This window comes from Ictidomys tridecemlineatus, chromosome 2, assembly GCF_052094955.1.
Source record: "Ictidomys tridecemlineatus isolate mIctTri1 chromosome 2, mIctTri1.hap1, whole genome shotgun sequence".
Lineage (NCBI taxonomy): Eukaryota > Metazoa > Chordata > Mammalia > Rodentia > Sciuridae > Ictidomys > Ictidomys tridecemlineatus.
The window spans coordinates 175,593,351-175,618,486 of NC_135478.1; the positions used below are offsets into that span (position 1 = coordinate 175,593,351).

At 33.6% G+C, this 25,136-nt stretch overlaps 1 protein-coding gene across 5 annotated transcripts in view; it reads left to right on the plus strand.

Annotated features, from left to right (window-relative positions):
* The window catches only part of Kmt2e (lysine methyltransferase 2E (inactive)), an 89,434-nt gene that overhangs the window by 14,716 nt on the left and 49,582 nt on the right, over nucleotides 1-25,136 (plus strand). For 3 of the 5 annotated variants that reach the window (XM_078040202.1, XM_078040206.1, XM_078040205.1), the window contains exon 2: nucleotides 10,185-10,369. In XM_078040202.1, coding sequence (XP_077896328.1) covers nucleotides 10,299-10,369 — 71 coding nt within the window. In that variant the 5' untranslated portion in view covers nucleotides 10,185-10,298. Of the gene's footprint in view, nucleotides 1-6,102; nucleotides 6,176-8,830; nucleotides 8,948-10,184; nucleotides 10,370-25,136 lie in introns of those variants that run through there. The other 2 variants (XM_078040203.1, XM_078040204.1) reach the window with 2 other exon arrangements.

Consider the following 25,136-nt stretch of genomic DNA (forward strand, 5'->3'; position numbering starts at 1 on the left):
ATGGTAGATAATGAGTAGATATATACTCTGTAAATGGCTGGGAACAGAAAAACAAATGAATTGTTGGATCGATGCATGACTAATAATGGGGAGGGCTGAGCCTTAGGATATAACTATATTGGTAACATTTAGTGGCAGATTTTGCCTTTTTTTTTTTTTTTTTAAAGTTCATGTTCATCAAATGGTCCACTACAAGGTGTCTGAAGGCATGGCTTTCAGTTAAGGAAGAATGTGTGGCAGTAGGTTTCTCTAAGTTTATTCCTCTCTTCTGCTGTGTTCACTTTAGCTGTCATTTTACAGCTCTTTTTTTAAAGGCTCTTTCTTCCTTGCTCCTAACTCATCTTGCTGTATTTTAAACCAGCTCTGTTTTGCTTGAAGTTTAGGCAAGGAGAAGCCAGCTCAGTTCTGTATTATCTTTTATAAACTAAGAAATTGTTATTGTTACTTCTGAACCTATCTAAATTTTGCCCCAAATGACTTAGGTTATCTTAAGCACTTCATTACATGCTCAATACAATTGGTGATATTAATGGATATAAAAATTAAGACAAAGTTAAAAAAAAAGTTCATGTTCATCTAAAAGGAGCAGGAAAAATTAAATGTGTCAGGGAAATTGTAGTTTAATCTTGGGTGGGTATCTTAGCTGCTGAATTCTAGACTATGAGAGCTAACATAAATACCTCTGATCTTGCTTTGAGGTTAATGGTCTTATTGTGGAAACTGTACTTCTCATCGCCACTTCAAAATAATATATGTCAAAATATAAACCAGTGGATTCTTTAAAAAGGTAATACAATCTTGTATTACTTCTTGGGAAGCTAAGAAGGGAAAAGATGGTGTAGAACAGGTTTTAAAGTTGGAACAGTGTTTTGAAACAAGAGTCGAAATTGTGTTTTGGGTGATCTAGGTATCCCAGAACTAGTGTGTGGCACAGATAATAAAGTTGAAAAATTGGGACGGCTTAAAGGAAGCATGGTACTTAAATGTCTGATAGTTTGATAAGGTTTTATTGAATGGGAAAGGGAAAAAAAGTATAAAGAGAATGACTTTAGAAAATTTTCAGAATTAGGGATGTGAGAACAGTACCAAAAAATTGCGTAGTTGAAGGATTTTTATATTGGAATGTTGTTGGTATAGAACAGGGTAACTTGATAAAATGTCAGCATTAGGAACTTAATTTGATTGTTAATTACTGTGAACTATACTTTTTTGCAAAGGGCAAAGATAAGAAACTAGTAGCCTTTGAAGTATGATACATAGACTAATGTTGTAAGCATTGGTTACAAAATGGAGCTCTGAAGTCAATTGTTTGCACAGCCTTATCCAGCCCATGTCCCATACTTAATAAATCAGAATCTCTATTGTGAAGTCTAGGAATCTTTCATTTTCTAATTTTACCTACTATATGAAAATTAGTAGTTTGTGGATTTGTATTTGGGAGCTACTAATTCAAACATCATGTTAGAACATGGAGAAAAACCACTTAGAAAATTATTCTTGTACAGTTCTATTATTAAAGACAGTAGAATCAGAAAGATTCATCGAAATCCAATTAATTAGATTTAATGTGCATTTTTTTATTCAAGTTCTCTAGTATGAAAAAAATAGACTAGAATACAGATAGATGCCATACTTAGTTAGCCCTGAAAAGTGAAGATATTATTCCACTTGAGATTAAGGAATGAGAGAATAAAATTTTTCGCCCTTCTCTGGTGGTCTTATTTAAAGGCTAGTAGAGTTACAATAAACAAATTTCATAATCTATACAGGTAAAGTGAATAAAAGATAAATATGTTTGCAGAACTTTTGTCTTTAAATTTTATTTATTTACTTATTTAGTGGTACTGGGATCAAACCCAGGTCCTCATGCATGCTAAACACATACTTTACCATTGAGTTATACCCCCGCCTATTAATTTGGTTTCTAATTATAAGAATGGCATAGACACTACTTTTTGAAAGAATATTTGTTTTCAAGGACAAGTAAAGTAGACCAGTAAAACAAGTTTTTTATGTCACATTTTGAGTCAGTAAGTAATTTCTTTTAGCCAATGATTTTCAAAATGCTTTCCAGAAAGCCCTAGGCTTTTCCTGTAGCTTAACTGGTAGTTGAGTACATGCAGGCCTGTTCATTTCTCCCACCATTTTTTTTAACCATGAACATAAAAAATATGAGGTACAAATGCCTACTGTACTTATTGGCAGATATTACTATCACTTGTAGCTTTTTCTATTATATCTGGCAGTAGCCTTAACACCATATTTCACATTGATACTATCCATCTTTGGGAAAAGTATAGGAGAGTAAAGCATTATTCATCTTAAAATCAAAATAGATGCTTAGATTTTTGTGTGAAATTTCATTTTTAGGAAAGTTGTTACCAATGTTTAAAAAAGCTTAAAGGCCACAATTGCAAAGTCATTTTTTTAGTTTAATTTTTGAGGTAATTGTAGATTCATGTGCAATATTATGAAATAATAGAGTCAGTGTGTCCTTTACCAGCTTCTTTGAATGGTAACATCTTGCAGAATTGTAGTACAATGTCACAACAAAAAATTGACATTGATACAATCCATCCATTTTATTCGGATTTTTCCCAGTTTTACTTGTACTTCCTTGTTTACAGTTTGTTCTATGCATGATTACCTGTGTCCACCACCACAATTGATACGGAACAGTTCCATCACTGCAAAAATCCTTGGTATTGCCCTTTATATAGTTGTATTCACTTTTCTCTTCTCCCTATGAATCTGTTTTTCATTTCTGTAATTTATCATTTTACGAATATTATGTAAATAGAATTTTATAGTATGTAACTTTGGGGATTGTCTTTTTAAAAAATCAGCATGATTCCTTTAAAATTAATCCAAATTGTTGCATGTATCAATAGTCTTTGCTAAGAGTGTCCCATTTAATGTTATTTTCACGTTTGTTAGCTAACATGTAGAACATACAACTTTAAACTTTTTAAGTTTACAGAATTTTACTGTTGTTCCTCATATTTCCTTTGTTAGCTTTTCTGCTTTCCTACTGTCACAAATCCCTAAGTCCCATAGGACTGTAGGGAGCATGTTTTAAAAATTACTCATGTGGGGCATGTGGGGCTGGTGATATAGCTCAGGGGTAGAGCACATGCTCAGTCCCCGGGTTCAATTCCCAGTACTACTACCAAAAAAAAAAAAAAGAAGTGTTCATGTAGGACTTAGGCTATAACCCAGCAATAGGGCATTTGTCCAGGATGTGTGAGGCCTTGAGTATTGATCCCCAGCCCTGAGGGGAAATTGACTTATGTAGATAATAATTACTTTTCTATAAATGGAAGAAATTTTATAACTCATTGAGCTATATGGTGTTGTAGTACAATACAGAAGCATCCTTTCTTCTTTCCTGAAAAGAATAGGTTCTGGAATAGATGAGAATCTCATAGGAGCTTATTAAATTTTTATAATAGCCAGAAATTGTTCTCTAGCACTCATTTTTTTGTTCGTTTGTTTGGGAGATACTGGGGACACTCAACCACTGAGCCACATCCCCAGCCCTATTTTGTATTTTATTTAGGGACAGGGTCTCAATGAGTTGCTTAGAACCTCACAATTGCCAAGGCTGGCTTTGAACTTGCAATCCTCCTGTCTATCCTCCTGTCTAAGCATCCGAGGCTGCTGAAATTACAGCTGTGCACCACCATGCCCGCTCCAGTACTCATTTATAAAGAGCTTTAAGTATTTAATTCCAGGAAATGTTACCTAATTATAACTACTGAGTGCCCCATACAAATCCTTAAACAATTCAGAAACATATTCTATGGTTGTTCTCTACAGGTGAGGAAACTAAGCCTTAAGGAGAGTACATAACCATTATTAAATGGCATGACGTGAAAGCGAAAGCATTGCTACTCTGATATTGAGTTTAATAGTAATGATTGGAATTGTACTAAATGGGATACAGTGAAACTCTAAAACTCTTATCAGAAAATGTGCATTTGAACATTGAATTATGTGTACGTGTTTTAGTTTTTCAAGTAAATCACCAACAAAAACCATGACTAAAGACTGATATTTCTCAATAGAAAGATAGAATGTTATTTGCCTCAGGAGTATAGTGTAAGTTGAATTGGTGAAATCCTGTCTCTGAAAACTGTTTTGTGCGTGTGTGTGTGTGTGTGTGTGTGTGTGTGTGTGTATTTGTTTATGTGTACTGGGGATTTAACCCAGGGGTACTTTACCACTGAGTCACATCCCTTGCTCTTTTTATTTTGAGACAGGGTCTTACTCAGTTGCTTAGGGCCACTCTAAACTTCTGAGGCTGGCCTTGAACTTGGGATCTTCAAGAGACAGGGTCTTATTGAATTGCTTAGCATCTCACTAAGTTGCTGAGGCTGCCTTTGAACTTCAGATCCTCTTGCCTCAGCCACCGAGTGTGCTCTGCCTCGACTTTCAGGTCCCTTAATTCTTAAGAGTTACTTTCAGCTTTTTAGTGAGACATGTGCTTATTTCTGAAAATAATGGGCAATTTTATCTTTATCCTTTGATTACCTGCTTTGCACTTTTCCTGAAACATTTCATACTGATTTTAGACTTGGAGCCTGTACTTTTCCACTTTTCTATTATTCTAATGCATTATGTGGAATGAATGTAAGTTTGCTAACTAGATCAGGTTTGGTAGAAGAATAAGATGAATTTTTTTCCATTTTGTTTAATGTACCAGAGTAAATGCAGACCAGTATTCTGGAGTGAGCTATTTCTAGAATTAATTTTTCTTTTAGGGAGAAACAGCTGTCAGTTTTTCCTGTTTAAATGATAGGGTTTTTAAAAAAAATTTTATCAGTCGTGTGACAAATGTTAATTTCAGGAAAACTATAGGCTAAAAGCAGACCACTTGAGTTCAAATCCTAATTTGACTATTTATTGACTATTAACGTTGGACAATTTTATCCTCTCTGCCTCATCTGTAAAATGAAGATAATAATTATACCTGTACCTTAGGCTTGTTGTGAGGATTAAGCATTATAAATACTTGGTATTTGTTCATTATTATAACCACTAGTTGGGGAGGTTTGAATATCAGATAAGAACTTGCAGAGTACTATCAGGTACTAAGATAAGCCCAGCTAGAGAAATACATACTCATTGTCTTATCAGGAATGTACTTAAAGCTTTTCAAAATCTTACATTTATTCTGTTGTTTTGGTTATCAGAAATAATCTAATAGATTTGTGATTATAAGATGTAAACTATAAGATCATCGATACAACCAACCTCCATATTTACTTGAAACAAAGAGCACTGAAAGGACTTGCCTAAGGTTTCATAGGTATTAACTTGGAATGGATCCGTTTTTTTGGGGGGGGGTGGGAGTGGATCTTGATTGAGCATTTTTTATTATGTATTAGCTACTATAAATAATAAAATATTAAATTGATGACCAAATTTAATTTCTGATTATAGGAAATCTTAGATACATGGTCCCTCACCATTTCTTTTCTAGTTTGTTAATTTCAATTAGTAATTAGGCCAAAAATTCACCTCTTAGTGGCATACATCCAATAAATATTAATTAGTCAATATTTATTGAACATGGTGTGAGGTCTTATAAAGAAAAGAAAGATAATGGATGACCCTTTCCTCAAAGAGATTGTTAGATTAGGCATTTTATTGTAATTTTAGGAAAAAAATTTTCCTCCCATTTTCATTCTTTTTGTCCTTCGGGTGATCTTTTCAGTTTTCTTTTTTAGCATGGTCTTAAAAGCAGCTTCAGTCTTTAGCTTTTCAGATAGACTGTTTTCTGTCTGAAATTGCTTTTTCCATCTTTAATTGCTTTTTTTACCTTTTGTTTTTATTATTTTTATCATTGGCTCGTTAAGTCTTTTTAATATTGTATTTTTCCAGTATCTTCAGTTTGATTTGGTATTTAACTTAATTGTTGCCTCTGTTGTGTTTATGTTCATTTGTGTAAAGAGTTGAAGATTAAATATATCACTTTAGGAATTTGCTGCTATTTTTGTGTGAGTCCCTTTGGTTTTAGGTACCATGTTAATCAGAAGTACCTAGAATTCTGTGCCACTTAAAAATAGCTCAATGCTCCTATGTTCACTTGGTTTCTAGGTCTATTCTGGATAGCAGGTTTTGTGAAGACATTTATTCTTTCTTGGACCTCAGATTTCCCAGACATCTCATGGTATTTCCTTTTATATTATTTCATTAATGACTGCCATTTATTCTTAGTATATTTTGTATATATCTTATTTGACAGTTGGATGAACAGTTTTTTTATTCTTCACATATATCAAAGTTTGTGATAATTGTTTGGATTATTTTAATTTTCCCTCCTTATGCCTGTGTTATGAGCTCACTTTTCTTTTCTGCTTACTACATTGACTTTACCATTAAAATTTTTTTTTAAGAGTCAATTTTTTTTGTGTGGGAAGGCAGTATTGTTATTTGAACCCAGGGCCTCCTGATGTTAGCAAGTGCCCTATCTGTAAGCTATATTTCCTGCCCCTTTTAAATTTTTATTTTGAGACAGGGGGTGTCTCTCTCTCTCTCTCTCTCTCTCTCTCTCTCTCTCTCTCTCTCTCTCTCTCTGGCCCAGGCTAGCTTCAAGGTTGCAAACCTCCTACCTCAACCTCCCAAGTAGTTGGAATTACAAGCATGAACCTCTATAGGATTTTATTATTAACTAGATTTTTAAGCAGTATGAGTTTTTATGGCAATAGTGCTTTTGATATTATTGGAAATAATGAAATATTTGCCATTTTATGGTCTCAGTAGATAGGACCTCTTCTGATCAGTTTTGAGTAGTTACTGGTATCCTTTTCTATTGGGTCAAACTCAGAATGTAACGTTCTGTTTCAGATGTGATGATGTGTCTTTATCCTGAGGATGAGCATTTGTGTTTATAGAGAGATGAAGTTCTGGGGATGTCATCTAGTTGTTTTTATAGCATTTGATATATAGATTGGCAGTTCATTTAGTTAGTGAGTCTAGAGGTGTGATTTGTCCTAGAAGCTATAATTCATTTTCCAATCCTTTGTAATGTTGTGTTCCAGGCACAATAAAGATTAGGGGGAGAGGCAAAAATAACACAGATAAAAGCCACTGTCCAAGTTGTAGCAAGTTCTTCACTGCTATCTAAAAACAGCTCAAAATAGTGTTTATTGAGGATTGTATAAGAATGAAAAGTAAATCATTTTAGTAAATGTAAATCATTTTAGATTAAATATACTATTGGTTTACTTAAAAATACATAAGAACATGCTTTTTACTTTCTAGTTCCTTCCTCTGGTAAGCAAATGCACAACTGAATGTACATATACCTAAAAATATAAGACTTCTCATAAGTCTTATATAAAGATGAAAAGTTGAAGAAAACCTCTACCAACCAGATGCTATTAACAAGATTTTTTTTTTTAATTGCAGTTGGTACCTGTTATTAGGTCCAAGTCTTTAGCATCTTAAGGAAATACAGAATAATATAATGTCTGGATAGAACAAACTTGTAGTTTTATACATTGTTTCATTTGTCACATAGAAATTTTATAATTTTATAGCCGTGTGCTAGTTAATAAATATGGGATTTATGAAGTAATTCTACTATGGTTATGGCGACAGAAAAGAAGGTAAGACATTTCCTTTTGTTCACTTTGCTTCAGTTATTTTGGGAAGAGACTTTTAATTTGTGGAGTGAAGATAAAAATATGGCAAGTAGGACTGGGGATATAGTTCAGTTGGTAGAGTGCTTGCCTTGCATGCACAGGGCCCTGGGTTCAATCCCCAGCATCACCCCTCCAAAAAAAAAAAAAAAAAAAAGGCAAAACTATTAGAAGATTCTCTTTAAATGAGAACTACAGAGTTTTTCTAGTTACACGTTGTTTTGTTATGAAATAAGAATTCTTGTTAGGTGACTACAGGTTGAGTATCCCTTGTCTGAAATGTTGGGACTGGAAGTGTGATTTTTGGGATATTTGCATTAACTTTCCAAGTTGAGCATCCTCAGTCCAAAAGTCTGAAATCTGAATGAATGGATTTCAGAGTATTTTGAATTTCACATTGGGGGTGTGCAAACTGTACTATATTTCAATTGCTTAAATATATGTGAAACATTCTTTCTGCTTTACATTAATTTCATTTTTTTCATAGAAATCCTATAAGGGTAAATCCCCATTTTGTAAATATGGAACCTGGTAATAGTTGTGTTTTTTTGTTAAAAACATGCTGGGGATTGAACCCAGGGTCTTGCACATGCTAAGTAAGTGCTGCTGAGCTACCCTCCTATCTCTATTTATTGTATTTTGAAAAGGATTTCTCTAATGTGTCCAGGCTGACTTTGAACTTGGGATCCTCCTGTGTCAGCCTATGGAGTAGCTGGGATTACTGGAATGGGCCACTGTGTCCAAATCTTGGGTTAAATAACCTGTCTAGCATCACACACATCTAATAAATTATAGAGTCAGGCTCCAAAGTTACTGTTTTTAATTTTTAGGGGGTAATTACTAAGTATTGTTTTTTTGTTAAAATTGTTTTATGTGTATGTGGAGATTTTTGTTTTGTTCTGAGGTGGGGTCTTGCTGTTTCCCAAGCTGGTCTTAACTCCTGGGCATAAGCCATCCTCCTGCCTCAGCCTCCAGAATAACTGGAACTACTACATACATGTGCTACCGTGTCTAGCTTATTGTATATTTTTATACTATAATAATTTATAATCTAGTAGTGTTCTTCTAGTTACACGTTGTTTAAAAGTAAAGACTGGTTTTCTTATAGAATTAAAACCATTTTTAACATCTCATTTTCCCATTTTGTTAATTTTTTTCCTCAGAAGGTCTGAACTTATAATTTATACCATTTGTGAAATAGAAATTGACCTTTACAGGTATTGTCAAGTTTAATTGTAAAAATTAAATATAAATGCAAGGACTGCTATTTGAAGAAATACTGTTCTTCTTTACTTCAGGTATAGCATTAACAGATAGGGACTATATTGACTGTTGTTTTCTAGTTTATGGAATTGTTGATTTTGTTCCCCAAAATTTTTTGTATGATGTCATTATTGAAAAGCCTTTGAGTAGATATTTTAAAAACAACATATTTAGCAAGTGTTATAGAGTGAATTTAGATTAGGAAACTTGATGTTGAAACTGAATGTCTTTTAGTTACTGTCATAAGTTTGTTTAAAAGACACCAAGTTTATTAGTTTTCTCTACTAACTGGTATTAATTAGAGTTAGTAACTCTGTTCAGTTAATGACTCTAGAGAACTCTAGAGTTCTTTCTTGATATTCATAGATTTATATATTATGGAAAATAAATTGATTTTTACTTTAAATAGTTTTCTTTGTATACATGTATAAATAGTATAATAGCATTGATTCAAATTCTGGTATCATCTCAAGCTGAGCAACCTTGGTTCAGTTATTTAGCCTTTTTTTATGTGTTCCTAGGTGGTAAAATGGATATACCTACCTCAGGACTGTGAGGCTTCAATAGACAATTCATGCAAAAGGGCTTAGTATGGTGCTTAGATAAGTTGTTAATATATTGTTAGATTACTCACTGAACCAAGAAGACTTGTTTTTGAATACTAATAAGTTCCAATTTTATCTTTTAAAATGAATAATATTTGTTGGCTGTTTACTGAACAATATCCCTTAGAATATGTCTTAGGTAATCTTTTTTTTTTCTTGTTTTGTTTTGGTACTAGGAATTGAACCCAGGGGTGCTCTACCACTTAGCTAAATCCCCAACTCTTTTTGAGAGAGAGTCTCACTGAGTTGCTGAAGCTGGCCTTGATTTTTCTGTCCTCTTGCTTCAGCCCTCCAGAGTTGCTGGGATTACAGGCCTGCCATCCCTGCATGTACCTGGCAGTAATCCTTCTTGTAGCATCCTAAATTCATTCCCTAAGGAAGATTATGATTTAGAAACTTGTTTTCTTTTGTTGTTGTTTTGGGAACCTTGCACATGTTAAACATGGGCCCTGCCACTGAAATATACCCCCAGAAGCTTTTATTTTGATCATGATTACACAACTTAATTCCAGAAAAATAAATGAAATAGATACTTCAATGAGCATATTGCCATTTGAGATCTTAATAAAGAATGCTTTCTTTACCTGTTATTTACTATTATTATACAGTGTGATTGTAGCTAGTTAAGATAGTTCTTAACTGTTTTGTTCCCATTTCTTTTAAACAGGGTTTGTGGATGCACTTAGATGTTTGCAATGAGCACTGTGGCTGGCATGCCCCAGTGTTTTGGATACCAATGCATAGGACTCCATAGTAATCGAATTTACCAGAGGCGAACGTCATGAGCATAGTGATCCCATTGGGGGTTGATACAGCAGAAACGTCATACTTGGAAATGGCTGCAGGCTCAGAGTAAGTATTTAAGTCAAGGTATTTTTGGATTGAGAAGGGGAAAATATTTTATATAATCATTTTAGTACAACCAACCATTGCTTAATCTGTATTTATATTTTTTGTCTTTTTGTATTTTTAGCTGAAATATCAGAAGCTTAAGGGCCAAAATTTCTTTAGCTAAGATCACTTCTGCTAATAACTTTTGAGCCAAAATGCTGTGTTTTTTAAGAATTATTTTTTGTCTTTTTCATTTACTGATTGTTAGCATCAAGCTTCAAGATAGATGGGTGTGGTGGCACATGCCTGTAATCCCAGCTACTCAGTAGGCTGAAGCAGGAGGATCACAAGTTCAAGGCCAGCCTGGGCAACTTAATGAGACCCTGTATCCAAATAAAAATTTTTAAAAGGGCTGGGAATATAGCTCACTGGTAAAGTGTCCTTGGACTCAATCTTTAGTACTTTCACTCTTCCCCAAAAAGAAGATAATAGGTTGTTTTAATGTTAAGATTTTATATATATATATATATATATATATATATATATATATATATATATATATATGGGAAAGTAATTTGGTTTTAAATTTTAATCTTTTTTTCACCTTGAGATATTGGGGATATAAACCCATGGCCTCACATAGTAGGCAAGCATTCTATCTCTGAGCTGTAACCCCAGCCATAAGCTTTATATTTTAATCCTAACTAATAATACATCCATATATTATGCTATCCATTTAAGTTTAGGATTTTCATTTTTTAAAAAGAAAGTTGAGTTGAAAAATAAACTTAAGTCATTTTTAAATAGAATAAAGGGAGTGCTTCCTGCTAGATTATTGTTTTGACAACTTTTGTTTTTATGGGCGCCATTTCTGAAGGATTCAATGAAAGATTCTTACCTTGCCTCTAGACTATTTGGAAATAGGTACTTGTCTGCATAGACTTAAATGTCTTTTTGGTTTTGAGTGACTTGCTACTTAAATTCTAAGTTACTGCTATGAAAGTTGTTAAGTTCAAGTGAGTATTGAGCTGAGGGATGGAAAGCTCAAATGTTTATTATCTGGTTGAGTGTATAGATGTATCTTACTTAATGGGACTGACTGCAGGATACTGGATAAAATGTAATTTAAATTTTAAAAAAAGGAAAAATTTTCTTTATTTTAGGACTCCAGAAATTGTCACATGGAACGCAAGAAAATAGACTTACTGTTCCTCCTTTTGCTGGCATTTCTAGTGGTCTAGAAGCATTTTGTTTTTACTACTCCTGGTTCTGCCATTGGGAAAGACACATAGATGCTCTCTAGTACTCTTATGCTACACAGTACATTTAACTGTATGATTATTATATGATTTTTAAAAACCATTATAAATTACACAATTTAATCAATGAAAATAAATGAAATAGATTCTCTGTCTGCACTACATATAAGTTGCTTTTGGTTTTGGTTTTGGTAAATAAAAACATTCCCAAACAAGGCACTATTAGGAAAATTAACTGTCATTCATTCTGCCAAAATGGATACTATGAAGGAAGGAAACCCAGAAGCAAGAATTGAGAGGCACCAGGTTGAAAGTATTAAATTTTAGTCTTTGTTTCTTTTTTTGTTGTGTTTTAATTTGCAGTTTTAGGATTAAACACAAGGCCTTGTGCATTCTAGGCATGCAGTACTTTACCACTGAATTAATATTGCCCAGTCCCTGGACTTAAAAAAAAAAAAGTATCCAATAGATACATATCCAAATCTAATGAGTTATAGGCATTTGGGTAATAATAAAAAATTATTTGCTCTCTAGAAATATTAACCTCTACATTCCTTATTTATTTATTTATATAAATATATTTATGTATAATTAGTCTAGTATACAATGTGTGAGAGAGAGATCTTTGCTTTGTTCATGTGACTATTATGTGTCTAAAAGGCAATTTACAGAGGCAATATACAAAGCCTTGTGTTAATTATACAATTACAAAGGAATGAATAACTTGCTGGAAGAGAGTAGTAGAGGGAGTAAATAAATAGCTGCCTGTTTTCTTTGTTAAATGTATTCATAGGATACATATATAATTATAGGATAACTGTGACTTATATTATGGAGTCAAATCTTTAAATACTTCTGTTTCTGGAAAAGTTTTTTTGTTTCTTGCAAAGGTGTATGTCCCTCAGACATAATTCAGAAGGCAGAGTGCCAAATTTTGTTATGGGACCAACCATCAGAATTTTTGTATTTTTAAATTCTCCTTTTTTATGTAAGACCTGTAAGCTCAGAAAGACCCTTAAGTCACATTTCCCCCTTTTCCATGAAAATATAAACTTTGGAAATGTTTTCATGAGAAAATTTTATATAACTATCATATGTCTTTCTTTTTACTTCCAATATATCATGAAAAGATACTAAAGTTATATAAGATGGAAGAGCTTGTTGGGTGTGGTGGCACATGCTTGTAGTCCCAGGTACTCAGTACTTGGGAGGCCGAGGCAGGAGGATTACTTGAACCTAGGAATTTGAGGTGACCCTGGACTACATAGTTAGCCCTTATCTACAAAAACAAGCAAAAAAACACTGAAAGCAAGAGATTGGGGAAAGGATGCATGGAATTCCCTTGTATGTTCCCTTTGTAACCTCTTTATGAATATATAATTATTTCAAAATAAAGTTTTTTTAAAAAGGATTATACTTTATTGTATTATGGGCGTATAGTTTTTATTGCATATTTTTAAAAAAGATTGTACTAATACAGTGAATCACTAATAAACTAATTTAAAATTTGGAAGGTACTCAATGTTTTTATATTGAATAAGTTAATGTATTGGATCAAAATTTATACTCACTTCTAAGGCTATGAAAGAAAACTTATTAGATCACTTATGCTCATCTGGTCTACCCTAGTAGACTAGTATTTTATGGGTAGAAAATTTAAAGTTTACTTCAAGATCTATGAAGAAAGGGTCTGCTAAATGCTAGTGTTTTAGTTCCTAATAACATTTATTTTGGAATAATTGTATCTCTAAAATAAAACTCATTCCCACCAGCTCCATTTTCTTTATTACATAATTGTTTTCCACTCATCAGTAAGTTTTGGCAATTTCAATTTTGATTTCATTTTGTCTTTCCTTGAGGATAGAGACTTATATTTACTATTTATATTTAACCATTGCCTTGACTAGAGTTGGACCTTCCTAAACCCTTGAACTAAAAAGAATAATTTTAAAGTACTTTTGGAATAACTGGTTACTAAGAATTGATAGACTGTGAATTAGGGATATCTGCTCTGTAAGAAGAATAAAATTTTGTTTCATGGCTTATATTTTTTCGTAAAGCAATTGTAAACTTTCCACAGTCCAATTTAACTAAAAGTGCTTTATTTAAAAATAACTTTATGCATAAAATCAAAAACCAATACGTACATTTAGTGAATAAAAATGGAATTGAAACAAGCTACTTATAGTGGAGACTCTTGTATAAAACCCTAAGAAATTGCCTTCTAGCCACTCTTGAATCTTAGCATAGTCATTTGTTCCTAGATTTGAAAAATACCAAACACAGCATACAGGTTAACATGATAACTGACTGGTATAATTATTGGTACAATAAAAGAACATGGAAAAATAATATTAAAGGGGAAAATGAGCAAGGTATTAATATAATTTTGAAAAAAACTGGTTAACAAATTTTTTAAACCAGGAAACTATATCTGTGGAGTCCTTTGATTAGCTCCATGTCCATAAATGTAGGCTAATATTAGAAATAGACTTCTTGTTATGGCATAATTTTGAAAACTAACAAGTCAAGAGGAAGCACAGTTTGGACCATCATTTATAAGCACCTACTATGTAAAAAGTGTTTTGCTAGAGACTAGGGGTTAAAAAAGTAAAGTTTAAAATTTTATCCCTATTCCTAAGGAAATTATAATCAGTTGGAAAGTCAAAACTCTTAAGACCAGAGAGTTTAGAAATGTAATATGAGTCACATATGTAATTAAAATTTTCTAGTTGCCATATTAAATGTTTTTAAAGAGATGAGATCAATGTTGTTATGTATTTTACTTAAGTGAATATACCTAAAGCATTATCTTAGCATATTATCAGGATAAAATATGGAGATGTTTTATGTCCTTTTTCACACTTAGTCCTTGAAATCCTGTTTATGTGTTACACTTCCACACCTATCTGTTCCAACTAGTCACATTTCAAGTAATCATTAGACTATGTATATAGTGACTACTGTATTGAATAAAGCAACTCTGAGACTAAATAACAAGGTAGAAGGATGTCAGAGGAGAAAAGAACAGGTTTGTTACGAAAGTTGTGAAAGTGAGACATAACAGGCTCTTTCTGAACAAGAAGGATAAGGATATAAATTAGCTGTTGTCATTTTCATTTTATAGATTGAGGAAACTGAGATCACGGCAAATAAGCAGCAGAAGCAGAACTTAATGATGTGTTGAATTTAGTTTTTTTCTATTGTAGCACTTTTGGTAATATTATTTCAAAGTACTACTTTGATTTGACATATAGTAGTAGCTTCAGTTCTAGCAGGAATATATGACTTCATACAACAAATGTAATCCCCAGGTCTTTGCTCAAAGAGTAAGGAATTATGAATGTAAAGAGCCTAGAACCCATTATCATTTGATGAGTAGGAAAGTTGAGCCAGAATTCAGCTGTTTATTAGAATTATGTGTTTTTAATCACAATAGAACTTCTTCTTTTACTTTTTACCTCTTCTGCTCTAGCATTTCAATTCTGAATTAGTTACACCCCCTCCCCCACCAACTCCCGACCTCACACACATAAAGGAATCTCTTCTGGAGCTGGAAAGTAGAAAGAAGCATAAATGGGGAAAAAATCCAATCCTTCTTGGCATTGGAAGCTTGAATTATTGTTATCAAGTTTCCTTAGTACCATTAGAAATCATTATATGTTTTTTGGATAAAGTGAACAGATTAATAGATGTTACATGTAAGTAGAAATGAATTATTTGGAGGAAGACTCCTTATACTATGCCTGGGGATTGAGAGGACCAAATAGAGATATCTAGATTCTTTCACTTTTGTTCTGTCACGAACATGCTAGTGAGCCCTTAAGACACTTAATTATTCTAGACTTGGGTATCTTCATTTGAAGGAAGAGGTTGGGATTGAAGTATTGATATGACATTTTTTTACTCCACATTTCTGAGAATCAACACATTTTTTTACCTCATATTTTGCTCTAGTATATGATATTGTCATGTCATTGTCACTAGAGCAACCTACTGTCAGAATTCATTAATTTGTTGGTGTTTGAGTACTTTTAGTACTCAAAGATGATAAATGTATTATGTATATTGAAATGTTCTCATATCTTTTTTTTTTTTTTTTTAATTTTAACATTTATTTATTTTTTCTTAATTCTCGGCGGACACAACATCATTGTTGGTATGTGGTGCTGCTGGGGATCGAACCCGGGCCGCACGCATGCTAGGCGAGCGCGCTACCGCTTGAGCCACATCCCCAGCCCCTCTCATATCTTTTTATTTGTCTGTTTTCACTAGTGTTTTTTTGTGTGTGTTAGAGACTGACCCCCATCCTTGTGATGCTAGGGCAAGTGCTTTACCACTGAACTGAAAACTTAGCCATAGTGCTTAGCTTTTTGCTTATTATTTCTTTACCTTTAATCACCATCAAGAAACTAAAAGTGGATATTAATTTGCTTAGATCTTTATTTGGAAGTGCTTTTATTTAAATGTGGCTTTAATATTTAAAAGCCCTGTTTTAAAATTCTATTCTAACATAGAATACTAGAATCCTTGAGAGGTTGAAGCAGGAGGATTGTAAGTTTGAGGCCAGTCTGGGCAACTTAGTCTGTCTCAAAAAAAAAATAAAAAGGCCTGGGAATGTAGCTCAGGGTGGAGCCCTACTGGGTTCATCCTCAGTACTGACAGGAGCTGGGGACAACTGTTCTTAGAATGATGCTGAGTTTTTCATGTGTTTTATATTAATCAAAAGCAGATTTTTCTTATAGTTTTTCTCAGTTGAATCCATACGTGTCTATAATGTGGTGTTAAGAAGCTCTCCAACTTTAAGCAACTTTTTTTTTTTTTTTTTTTAAATATAGGATCTCCTAATTATCCCAGCAAAAAAGTCAGGCAGGCTTTATTCCTATTTTAGGAAGCAGTACCACTCAACACTCAAGGAGATTAACAGACCTACCCATGACCACAAAATTAATAAAATGGAGGCTTAAGTTTGAACCCAGGCTGCATGGCTCCAGATCCGTGCTACCACGTAAGACAGGAGAGCCAGTTTTTCTTAATAGAAGAGTTAAAGTAAAATGCTACATGTGATAAACTGAGACCAATTTTCATACCAAACCTGCTTCCCATTTTAGAATTTCTTATAATTTTAATGTCTATTTTTAAATAGTAGAATGTCAGAGGGATGAAAGAAATGGACAGATTTTGGTTACAGATTGGTAGAAGCTATTGAGAACTCATGGAGATCTTCTATACAGCATATAGGACAATTAGTACACTCTATCCATTAGTGATACCCAGTGTGTGTGATTGAAAGTTTTAATATTAAGGGGGAGAATTAGAGGTTTTACCTAAAACACTGGTTTGAACTTTTCGTCAGAATTTACCTATATTTTAAAGGACTATAAGGGGGAAATTAAATTTTTGTTGAAGTAGAAGAAAATCATAAAAATTAATTATCTTGGGCTTTTTTTTGTTTTTTCTAATTGCTTCTCAGTTTAATAATTGGCTTTTTTTTCCTCTTAGATTTTCAATTCACCTAATTTTTAAAAATGTCTATGCTAAGAATATATAATGTGGCTTGGATGATAATTTGCGATATCTTTAAAAGAATGAGAATATTTTATTATAAACAAAGAATTTAGATTTGTAGAGTGGTTTGGGAAAATGTGGAGACATCACATAGATTACTGCAAACAGAAAGGTGGTAGTTCTTCAAAGTTTTTGATGTTAATTTAGAACTATAACATTTCAAAATAGCTCGTTTTCAAGAATATTACATTAAAAATTTTACTTTTGATGACCAAATGTGTTCTCCGTATTGGTAATTTTAGTGAAGTAATGAAAATTGAGGTGGTATAAATTCAAAATTATCAGAATTTGTAACTCTAAGGCTTAGTATCATTTTGTTATACAGGCTACTTAATTAAGTCACTAGTCCACAGGCATAAATATCACTGTAGAAAATTTCACAGGAATAGTTGGGCAGTACAGTTTGATGGGGAAAAGTGCTAGATCTCTTTAAGAGATCTGGGCTTGCACGTTCACTTTTCTATTAAAATATCTTGTACTTAAGAATTCATTTTACAAATGTGAAAATTGAAACCAGAGTGGTTATGTGGCATGTCACAAGGAAGCACAGTGACTTTCTAGGTAGGATTAGGGCTTGAATCTCAAAAGTGTGGCTCTTAGTCATCTCCTGATCTGTAAAACCAAAAGTTGGACAGCATGATCTTTAACATGCCTCCTAGGATAGTACCTGAATGTTACTTTGGATCAGAAGAGACCCTATTACCCTGAGCAATTCCTAACCCACTTCCTCCATGAATAGCTTCAAGGTGGCGTGTTTGGGAATGGTGGCCTCCACCACCAGTTTTAGTCCAGGACTATGCTACTCTTAGTCTCTAATATTTCAGAGGGAAAGGAAACCACACCCTGAAACTCCCTTAGGGCCAGATGCAAACTAGTACCTGTTGTAATTATTTAAGGCTTAGCAATAGCATTTTACAGGTCACAAACACCACCTTAAAGGGTCAGGAGTAGGTCCTGTCTGGCTAGTTTGGGTTAAATCTTGACCCTCTCTGTTTTATCTGTGCCTCTCATTTCTGTAATTGTTTTCAGATAACTTGAATCCTTGCATCGTCCTCTTTTGGGGATGGTACTAGGGATTAAACCCATGGGTTCTGTTACCACTGAGCTGCATCCCCAGCCCTTTTTATTTTTTTATTTTCAGACAGGATCTCAATAAGTTGCTGAAGCTGGTCTTGAATTTGTGATACTCCTGCCTCAGCTTCCCTCCCTAGTTACTGGGATCATAGGTGTGCGCCAGTGTACTGGCTAGCTCTTCCTTTATTCTCTGACCTCTTGCATACAATTGTGTTTTCACATAATACGTATTTTTTTTAGGCATTGTATTGCTTGTTTTTTTTTTTTTTTTGTGTGTGTGTGTGTGTGTTTGGCGCAGGGCCTTGCACACGATAAGCACATGCTTTACTACTATTACACCTGCAGCCCTGTATTGCCTAGTCTTGCAGCAAGATTTGATACTATTAACTTTCTAGGGCTGGGGGTGTAGCTCAGTGATAGAGTGGTTGCTTAGCATGAGTGAAGCCCTGGGTTTGATTCTTAGCACCACATATAAGTAAGTAAAATAAAGATCCATTGACAACTAAAGAAAAATTAAAATAAAAACTTTCTACACCTTTGGCATCAGTGAAAATATTCTTTTTTTTCTTTGATTGTGGAAGATACATATATGTATAATATTTGCCTTTTTTTTTTTTTTCCCTGTAGTGCTGGGGATTGAACCCAGGGTCTTGTGCATGCTAGGCAAGCACTCTACCAACTGAGCTATATCCCCAGCCCTTGTTATTCATTTTTAAGTGTCAGTTCTGTGGCATTAAATTACATTCACAATGTTGTATAGCCTCCCATTTGTTTTTACACTTGAATCCCCCTAAAAAGAACCTTTTTGTTCATTAAATAGTACCTCCTTCCCTCTACCTTCAGCACTTTGTAGCCTCTTCTGATTTCTCTTTGCCTATTCTGGGTATCTCTTATAAATAGAACCATAAAATATTTATTCTTGGGGCTGGGGATGTGGCTCAGTGGTAGAGTGCTCTCCTAGTGCATGCAGGGCCCTGGGTTTAATCCTCAGCACCACATAAAAATAAAATAAAGGTATTGTGTCCAACTACAATTAAAACAAAAGAAAATACTTATTCTTGTGTGCTGAGCTTATTTCACTTAGCATGTCTTCAGAGTTGATCCATGTAATATCATGTATTAGAATTTGATTCCTTTTCTAAAAAAAAAAATTTGTCAGTGGACCTTTTATTTATTTATTTATCTATTTATTTGTTTATATACAGTGCTGAGGGTCAAACCCAGGGCCTCACACATGCCAGGCAAGCACTCTACCACTGAACCCCAGCCCTTTTGATACCTTTTTTTTATGGCTCTATTGTATAATAACTCTATTGTATAAATATAAATTATACAATAACTATTTTGTATAAATGTACTGTATTTTGTTTATTCATTTATTTGTTGGTGGATGTTTGGGTTGTTCTCATCTTTTGACTGTTGTGAATAATACTGTTTTTAACATTAACATTCGTGTGCAATTATCTCCTTAACTTCCTGTTTCACTTCTTTGGGAGCATACAGATGTTTTATGACTTGCAATTGGGTTAAATTCCAGTCAGCCCATATTAAGTTGAAAAATTTCAATTTGAAAATATTTCAAGTCAAAAATGCATTTGATACAATTAATCTTTATGATAGCTTAGCCCACAATACACTGTAGAATATGTACCCATGTGATTACAAGACTGACTAAATACTATGGGCTTGCTGCTTTTGCCCAGTCAAGGTAGCCTGGAAAAATATCAAAATTTAGAGTTCCAAGTATAGTTTCTACTGGATATATATTTTGCTTTCCCCACTGTCATAATGTTGAATATCATAAGTTGAACCATCGTAAGTCAGAGATCTTCCATTTTACATAGAAGTGGAATTACTGGGTCATAAGGTAATTCCATATTTAACATTTTGAGGAAATGCCAAACTTTTTCATTTGTTCTCTTTTTGTGACTTTTTTAAATTGTTCTTTTCTTATTTCATAAGTATTTGTGTACTTAATTTTCTTTGTAAACTATTCTGGAGATTTCATTCACTTCTGTAACTTTCACTGTTTTCACATGCTCATGGTGTCTGTATCACTCTTAATCTCATCTGTCTCTTGAACTCTGTCCATCTAGCCCTCTGTATTACTAGACCTTTTAAGTTAAATACCTCAAATAGTTCAAACTCAGTAAAATCATTAGTATCCTCATTATTAGTGTCTTCTTTCCCTTTTTGCCCTCTTCAAAAAATGAACACCAAAAAAGCCCTCTTGTATTATTTTTCACCCAGTGGCAACGACATGTACAAATCATGATCTTTCTAAAAGCAAATAAGTCATTTAGTTTTCTTTCTTTTCCATCACTGATTTCTCTATTGCCTTTAAATGTAAATTCAAATTCTTCCTAATTGTGTATAAAGATTTTTTGTATATATTGTAATTACCCTTTTCAGCCTCTCACTTCTTTTAAGTGTATATTGGCATGCATAGGTTCATTTTATACTCAAGGTATTTCAAAATGCATATCATTACTCTAATAAACCTTTTTGCAGGTCTCCCTCTTCGTTCATGCCAATTGATCCAGCTTGATTTCTATTCCCTCCTATTTTTCTTTTCAAAATTGGATTTCTTTTCTCTCAGTGTAAAGTTTAACTTTCTCTTACTCCCCACTAGACTATGAGCTTCTATACAGCAGGAACTTTACTTAATTTATGTCTATATTCCTAATGCACCTTCTATGGAAAGAATATTATCTTTTTCTGCTTTAAAGGACTTGAGGGCTAGAAGTCTTTTATATGCAACAACTGAGTTTTTCCTTAACTGTCAATGATTGATATATTTTTCAAAAGCTTACAGAAAGTATTTATTTATGAAACTGGGTATTGAACCCAGGACTTCATGCTTACTAGGCACCTGCACTTACTGAATTACATTCCCAGCCCTTAACCTTTTAAAAATATGAATAGAATGTAGTTATTGTGCATATTTCTGAAAACATTGCCTAAAGGAAGTAAACATCTTAATCTATCTATACAGAGATGATAATCACTAATGATAATTTGGTATATATCCACTAGAATTTTTTTTCCTTCTCTGTATATTCAAGTACACAGTACAGGGTAATCAGAGTGGTATCATATTGACTATATTATAGTATAATTTGCCTTTAACAGTAAATTAGAATGTGTTGGATTTTTTTGTTGTTGTCTTGAGTGTTTTTTGTTTTGTTTTGTTTTGTACTGGGAGATGAACCCAGGAACATTTTACCTCTGAGCTACACCCTGCAATCCACCTCAATTTTTTAAAATTTTGAGAGACTGGTCTTGCTAAGTTGCTGAAGTTAGCCTTGAATTTGCAATACTCCTGTTTCAGCCTCCTGAGTTGCTGGGATTATGGGTATGCACCACTGTGCTGGGCTTGAATAGATTTTTCATACTAATGTTCAGACTCTTGTTTGAATGAATTCTTCATAGTCCAGTATAGTATACATCAAAACTTGGTGAATCCTTTATAGAATATATAAGTTAGAGTAAAATAACAATTCAGGATAAAAATTTTAATGTATATCTTGAATGATTTCCTTAGAGTAAATGTGATCTTGAATTCCTAGGTCTTAAGTCTACTGATACATGTTGCTAGATTGCATTCTGAAAGTTTGTGTCTATTCAGAAGAAAGAAATGTAGTGGCAGTTTGGGTCATTCACTGTAGAAGAAAGATTTTTAGAATTTAAGTCTTGAGGGTATCACATTATGATTTTATGTAAAATGTTCAAAATTTTATATAATGTATTGTGAGACATCAAGGTCATAAATAATGCAGTTAAACAAAATTGTCTTAGAAAATAGTTACATTTAAAAAGTTGATTTATTAGGTGTTTCTAAGACCAATGTTCAGTAATTTGCTACAGAGATTTACAAAACTCAGCATGTGTTTTACTCATAGCTAAGATTTATTTTAGCAAAAGACTACAAGTCATCAAAAGAAGAAAAGCATATGAGATGAAATGCAGAAAAGCAGACCTTTCCCTGTTGATTTACATTGGATGCACTTAATTCCATAGCAGTGAATTTTGACAACACATGTGAAATGTCCACTGGAGATTGGCATATAGTCTCCATCAGCCTAGCATGTACCAAATTTCCACTCCCAGAAGGAAAGCAGGTATTCAGCATAAATCATATAGTTTATACAAACATTTTAGACACAGTAATACCACACCCTTATCATTTAAGGAAAGTTTTTTTTTTGTCTAGCTCACTCCCCTCCAGTGTAAGGAACTGTTTACCAGAGAAGTTCCCAAATAGCAGCAAAGGACCAGACTTGGAAGCAGGCCTTTCTATGATAACTCTTTTCTACACTGTTGATTCTTCTTTTTTTTTTTTAAAAATATTTTTGAGAGAGAGAGAGAGAGAGAGAGAGAGTGTATGTGTGTGTGTGTGTTCGGCAGACACAACATCTTTGTTTGTATGTGGTGCTAAGGATTGAACCTGGGCCGCACGCACGCCAGGCGAGCGCGCTACCGCTTGAGCCACATCCCCAGCCCACACTGTTGACTCTTGCAGTATTAAGTTGAATTGTATGAATTATCACACTCCCCTTTTTGGTGATATTGTGGATTGAAACCAAGGGTGCTCTACCACTGAGCTACACCCCCAGCCCTTTTTTATTTTATTTTGAGACAGGGTCTCGCTAAGTTGCTGAGGCTGGCCTTGAACTTGAGATTCTCCTGCTTCAGCCTTCTGAGTCACTGGGATTACAGACATGTGCCACACCGCCCAGCCATGAATGCCATTTTTATAAATCAAAATTGGTCTAATATCCATAGTAATTTTATATTGTTCAACTTTATAGTAAGGGAAGAAAGAATTAAAATTTGTTGAACGCCTCTGTGCAAGGTAAGTTGTTTTACATTTGTTGCATTTTATTTTGTAGCATGATTCAAATATTATTTCATTGTACAGATGTGAAAATAAATGGTAAGAAAGGTTAAGTAATTCCCCTAAAGTCATGGATTATAAAGTATCAGAACAATGTAATGTCCCGCGTGTCTATTTTAGATCAATATTATGCATTTTTTCACTGTACCAATGCTGAATATCAATTGTGGGTTAATTTACTGTCTGTACTTATCAGAGTGATGGATGTGGAAGTGAGGGACTTAGAGCACTTTTCCCCCTTTTCTCACCATAGGTACTTTGAAAATCACTGTTCTCTCATGAAGAGGAAAATGAAATGTAAATACTGTTTTGGAAGCTATAGTAGGCATTTGTATAAAAGTCTATTAATGCCCAAAAGTTCCATGATATTTTATTTAGCTAAATATAGTATTAAATAGTGGTTTTTTAAAACCCTTATTGTGATACTTAAACTTGAGTAATTAACAGAGTAGAATTTTTAAAATTTAACCTAGGTCAGCATATGATTTTCTCCACCTCCTGCCTAGTACTAGGGATTGACCTCAGGGGCACTTTACCACTGAGCTATCTCCCTCAGCCCCTTTTTATTTTTTATATTGAGACAGGGTCTTGCTAAATCATCCAAGCTGATCTTGAACTTACTATCTTCCTGTGTTAGTCCAAATTGCTATGATTACAGGTGTGTATCACCATACCCGGCTCAACATGACATTTAATACTGAATTTTATAGCTAGTTGATTTCCTTCCTCTCTGCATTCTTTCTTTTCTTTGTACTGGGGATTGAACCTGTGGTTCTTTTCCATAAGCTGTATCCTCAGCCCCTTTTAGATTTCTTTGAAACCAGATCTCAGTAGGCTGCTTAGAGACTTGCTAAATTGCTGAGGTTGGCCTTAAACTTGTGATCCTCCCACCTCAGCCTCCCAGGTTGCTGGAAGTATAAGTGTGTGCCATTGTGCCCAGCTTCTCCATGCATTCTTCTTCTTTTTTTAAATTTTAATAACACATGTATTTTTTATTATTTCTAAAGGCTTCAGTCCAAATCAAGGTATCATCAGGAGTGATTTTTTTTAAAAATTGCTTTTAGTTGTAGATGGACACAATACCTTACTTTATTAATTTATTTTTTATGTGGTGCTGAGGATTGAACCCAGGGCCTCACACATGCTAGTCAAGTGCTCTACCACTGAGCCACAGCCCCAGCTCTCCATGCATTCTTATTTTTAAACTTAATTTGGTGTGTGATTTTTTTTCTTAAAAAATACTTATTAAAAAAGTATAAGTTTGTTCTAGGAAATTCTTTTTTACTTCTTAAATTATTTTAAAAATTAAAGTTTTAACTACTTTAAACTTAATTAAGTTTTAAATAAGTTTTAACTACTCTAAGTTTAGAGTAGAAGTCAGCAAAAATTTTTGGTAAAGGGCCAGAAAGTAAATATTTAAGACTTGCAGTGACAGAATTTCCATCATAATTACTCAGATCTGGAGAGTAGACAATGGGTGTAAAGGAATGAACATGGCTATGTTCCAGTAAAAACTTTATTTACAGAATCAAGCAACGGACTGGATTGGGTTCAGGAATCTTAGATTTGCCTACTTTTTTTTTTTTTAAAGTATTTTTACTTGTAGATGGACATAATACCTTTATTTATTTTTATGTGGTACTGAGGATCCATCCCAATGCCTCATACATACTAGGCAAGCACCCTACTACTGAGTTACAACTCCAGCCGCTTGCCAACTTCTTATTCAAAGAAAGTATCTTCATAAGGTTTCTAATAAGTAATACCATTTTTCTCTGACTTCACTGCCTTAAGTATTAGTTTAGTATCCCTTATCAAAAATACTTGAGCCCATAAATGTTTCAGATTTCATTTTATTTTTGGTGGGCAGCACATTTGGAATATTTGCATAGACTGTTCTAATTGAGCATCCCAATCCAAAACCATAAACCTTCTGAGCACTGACATGGCAGTCAAAATGGAAGTCTCTAAATTTTTTTTTTTTTTTTTT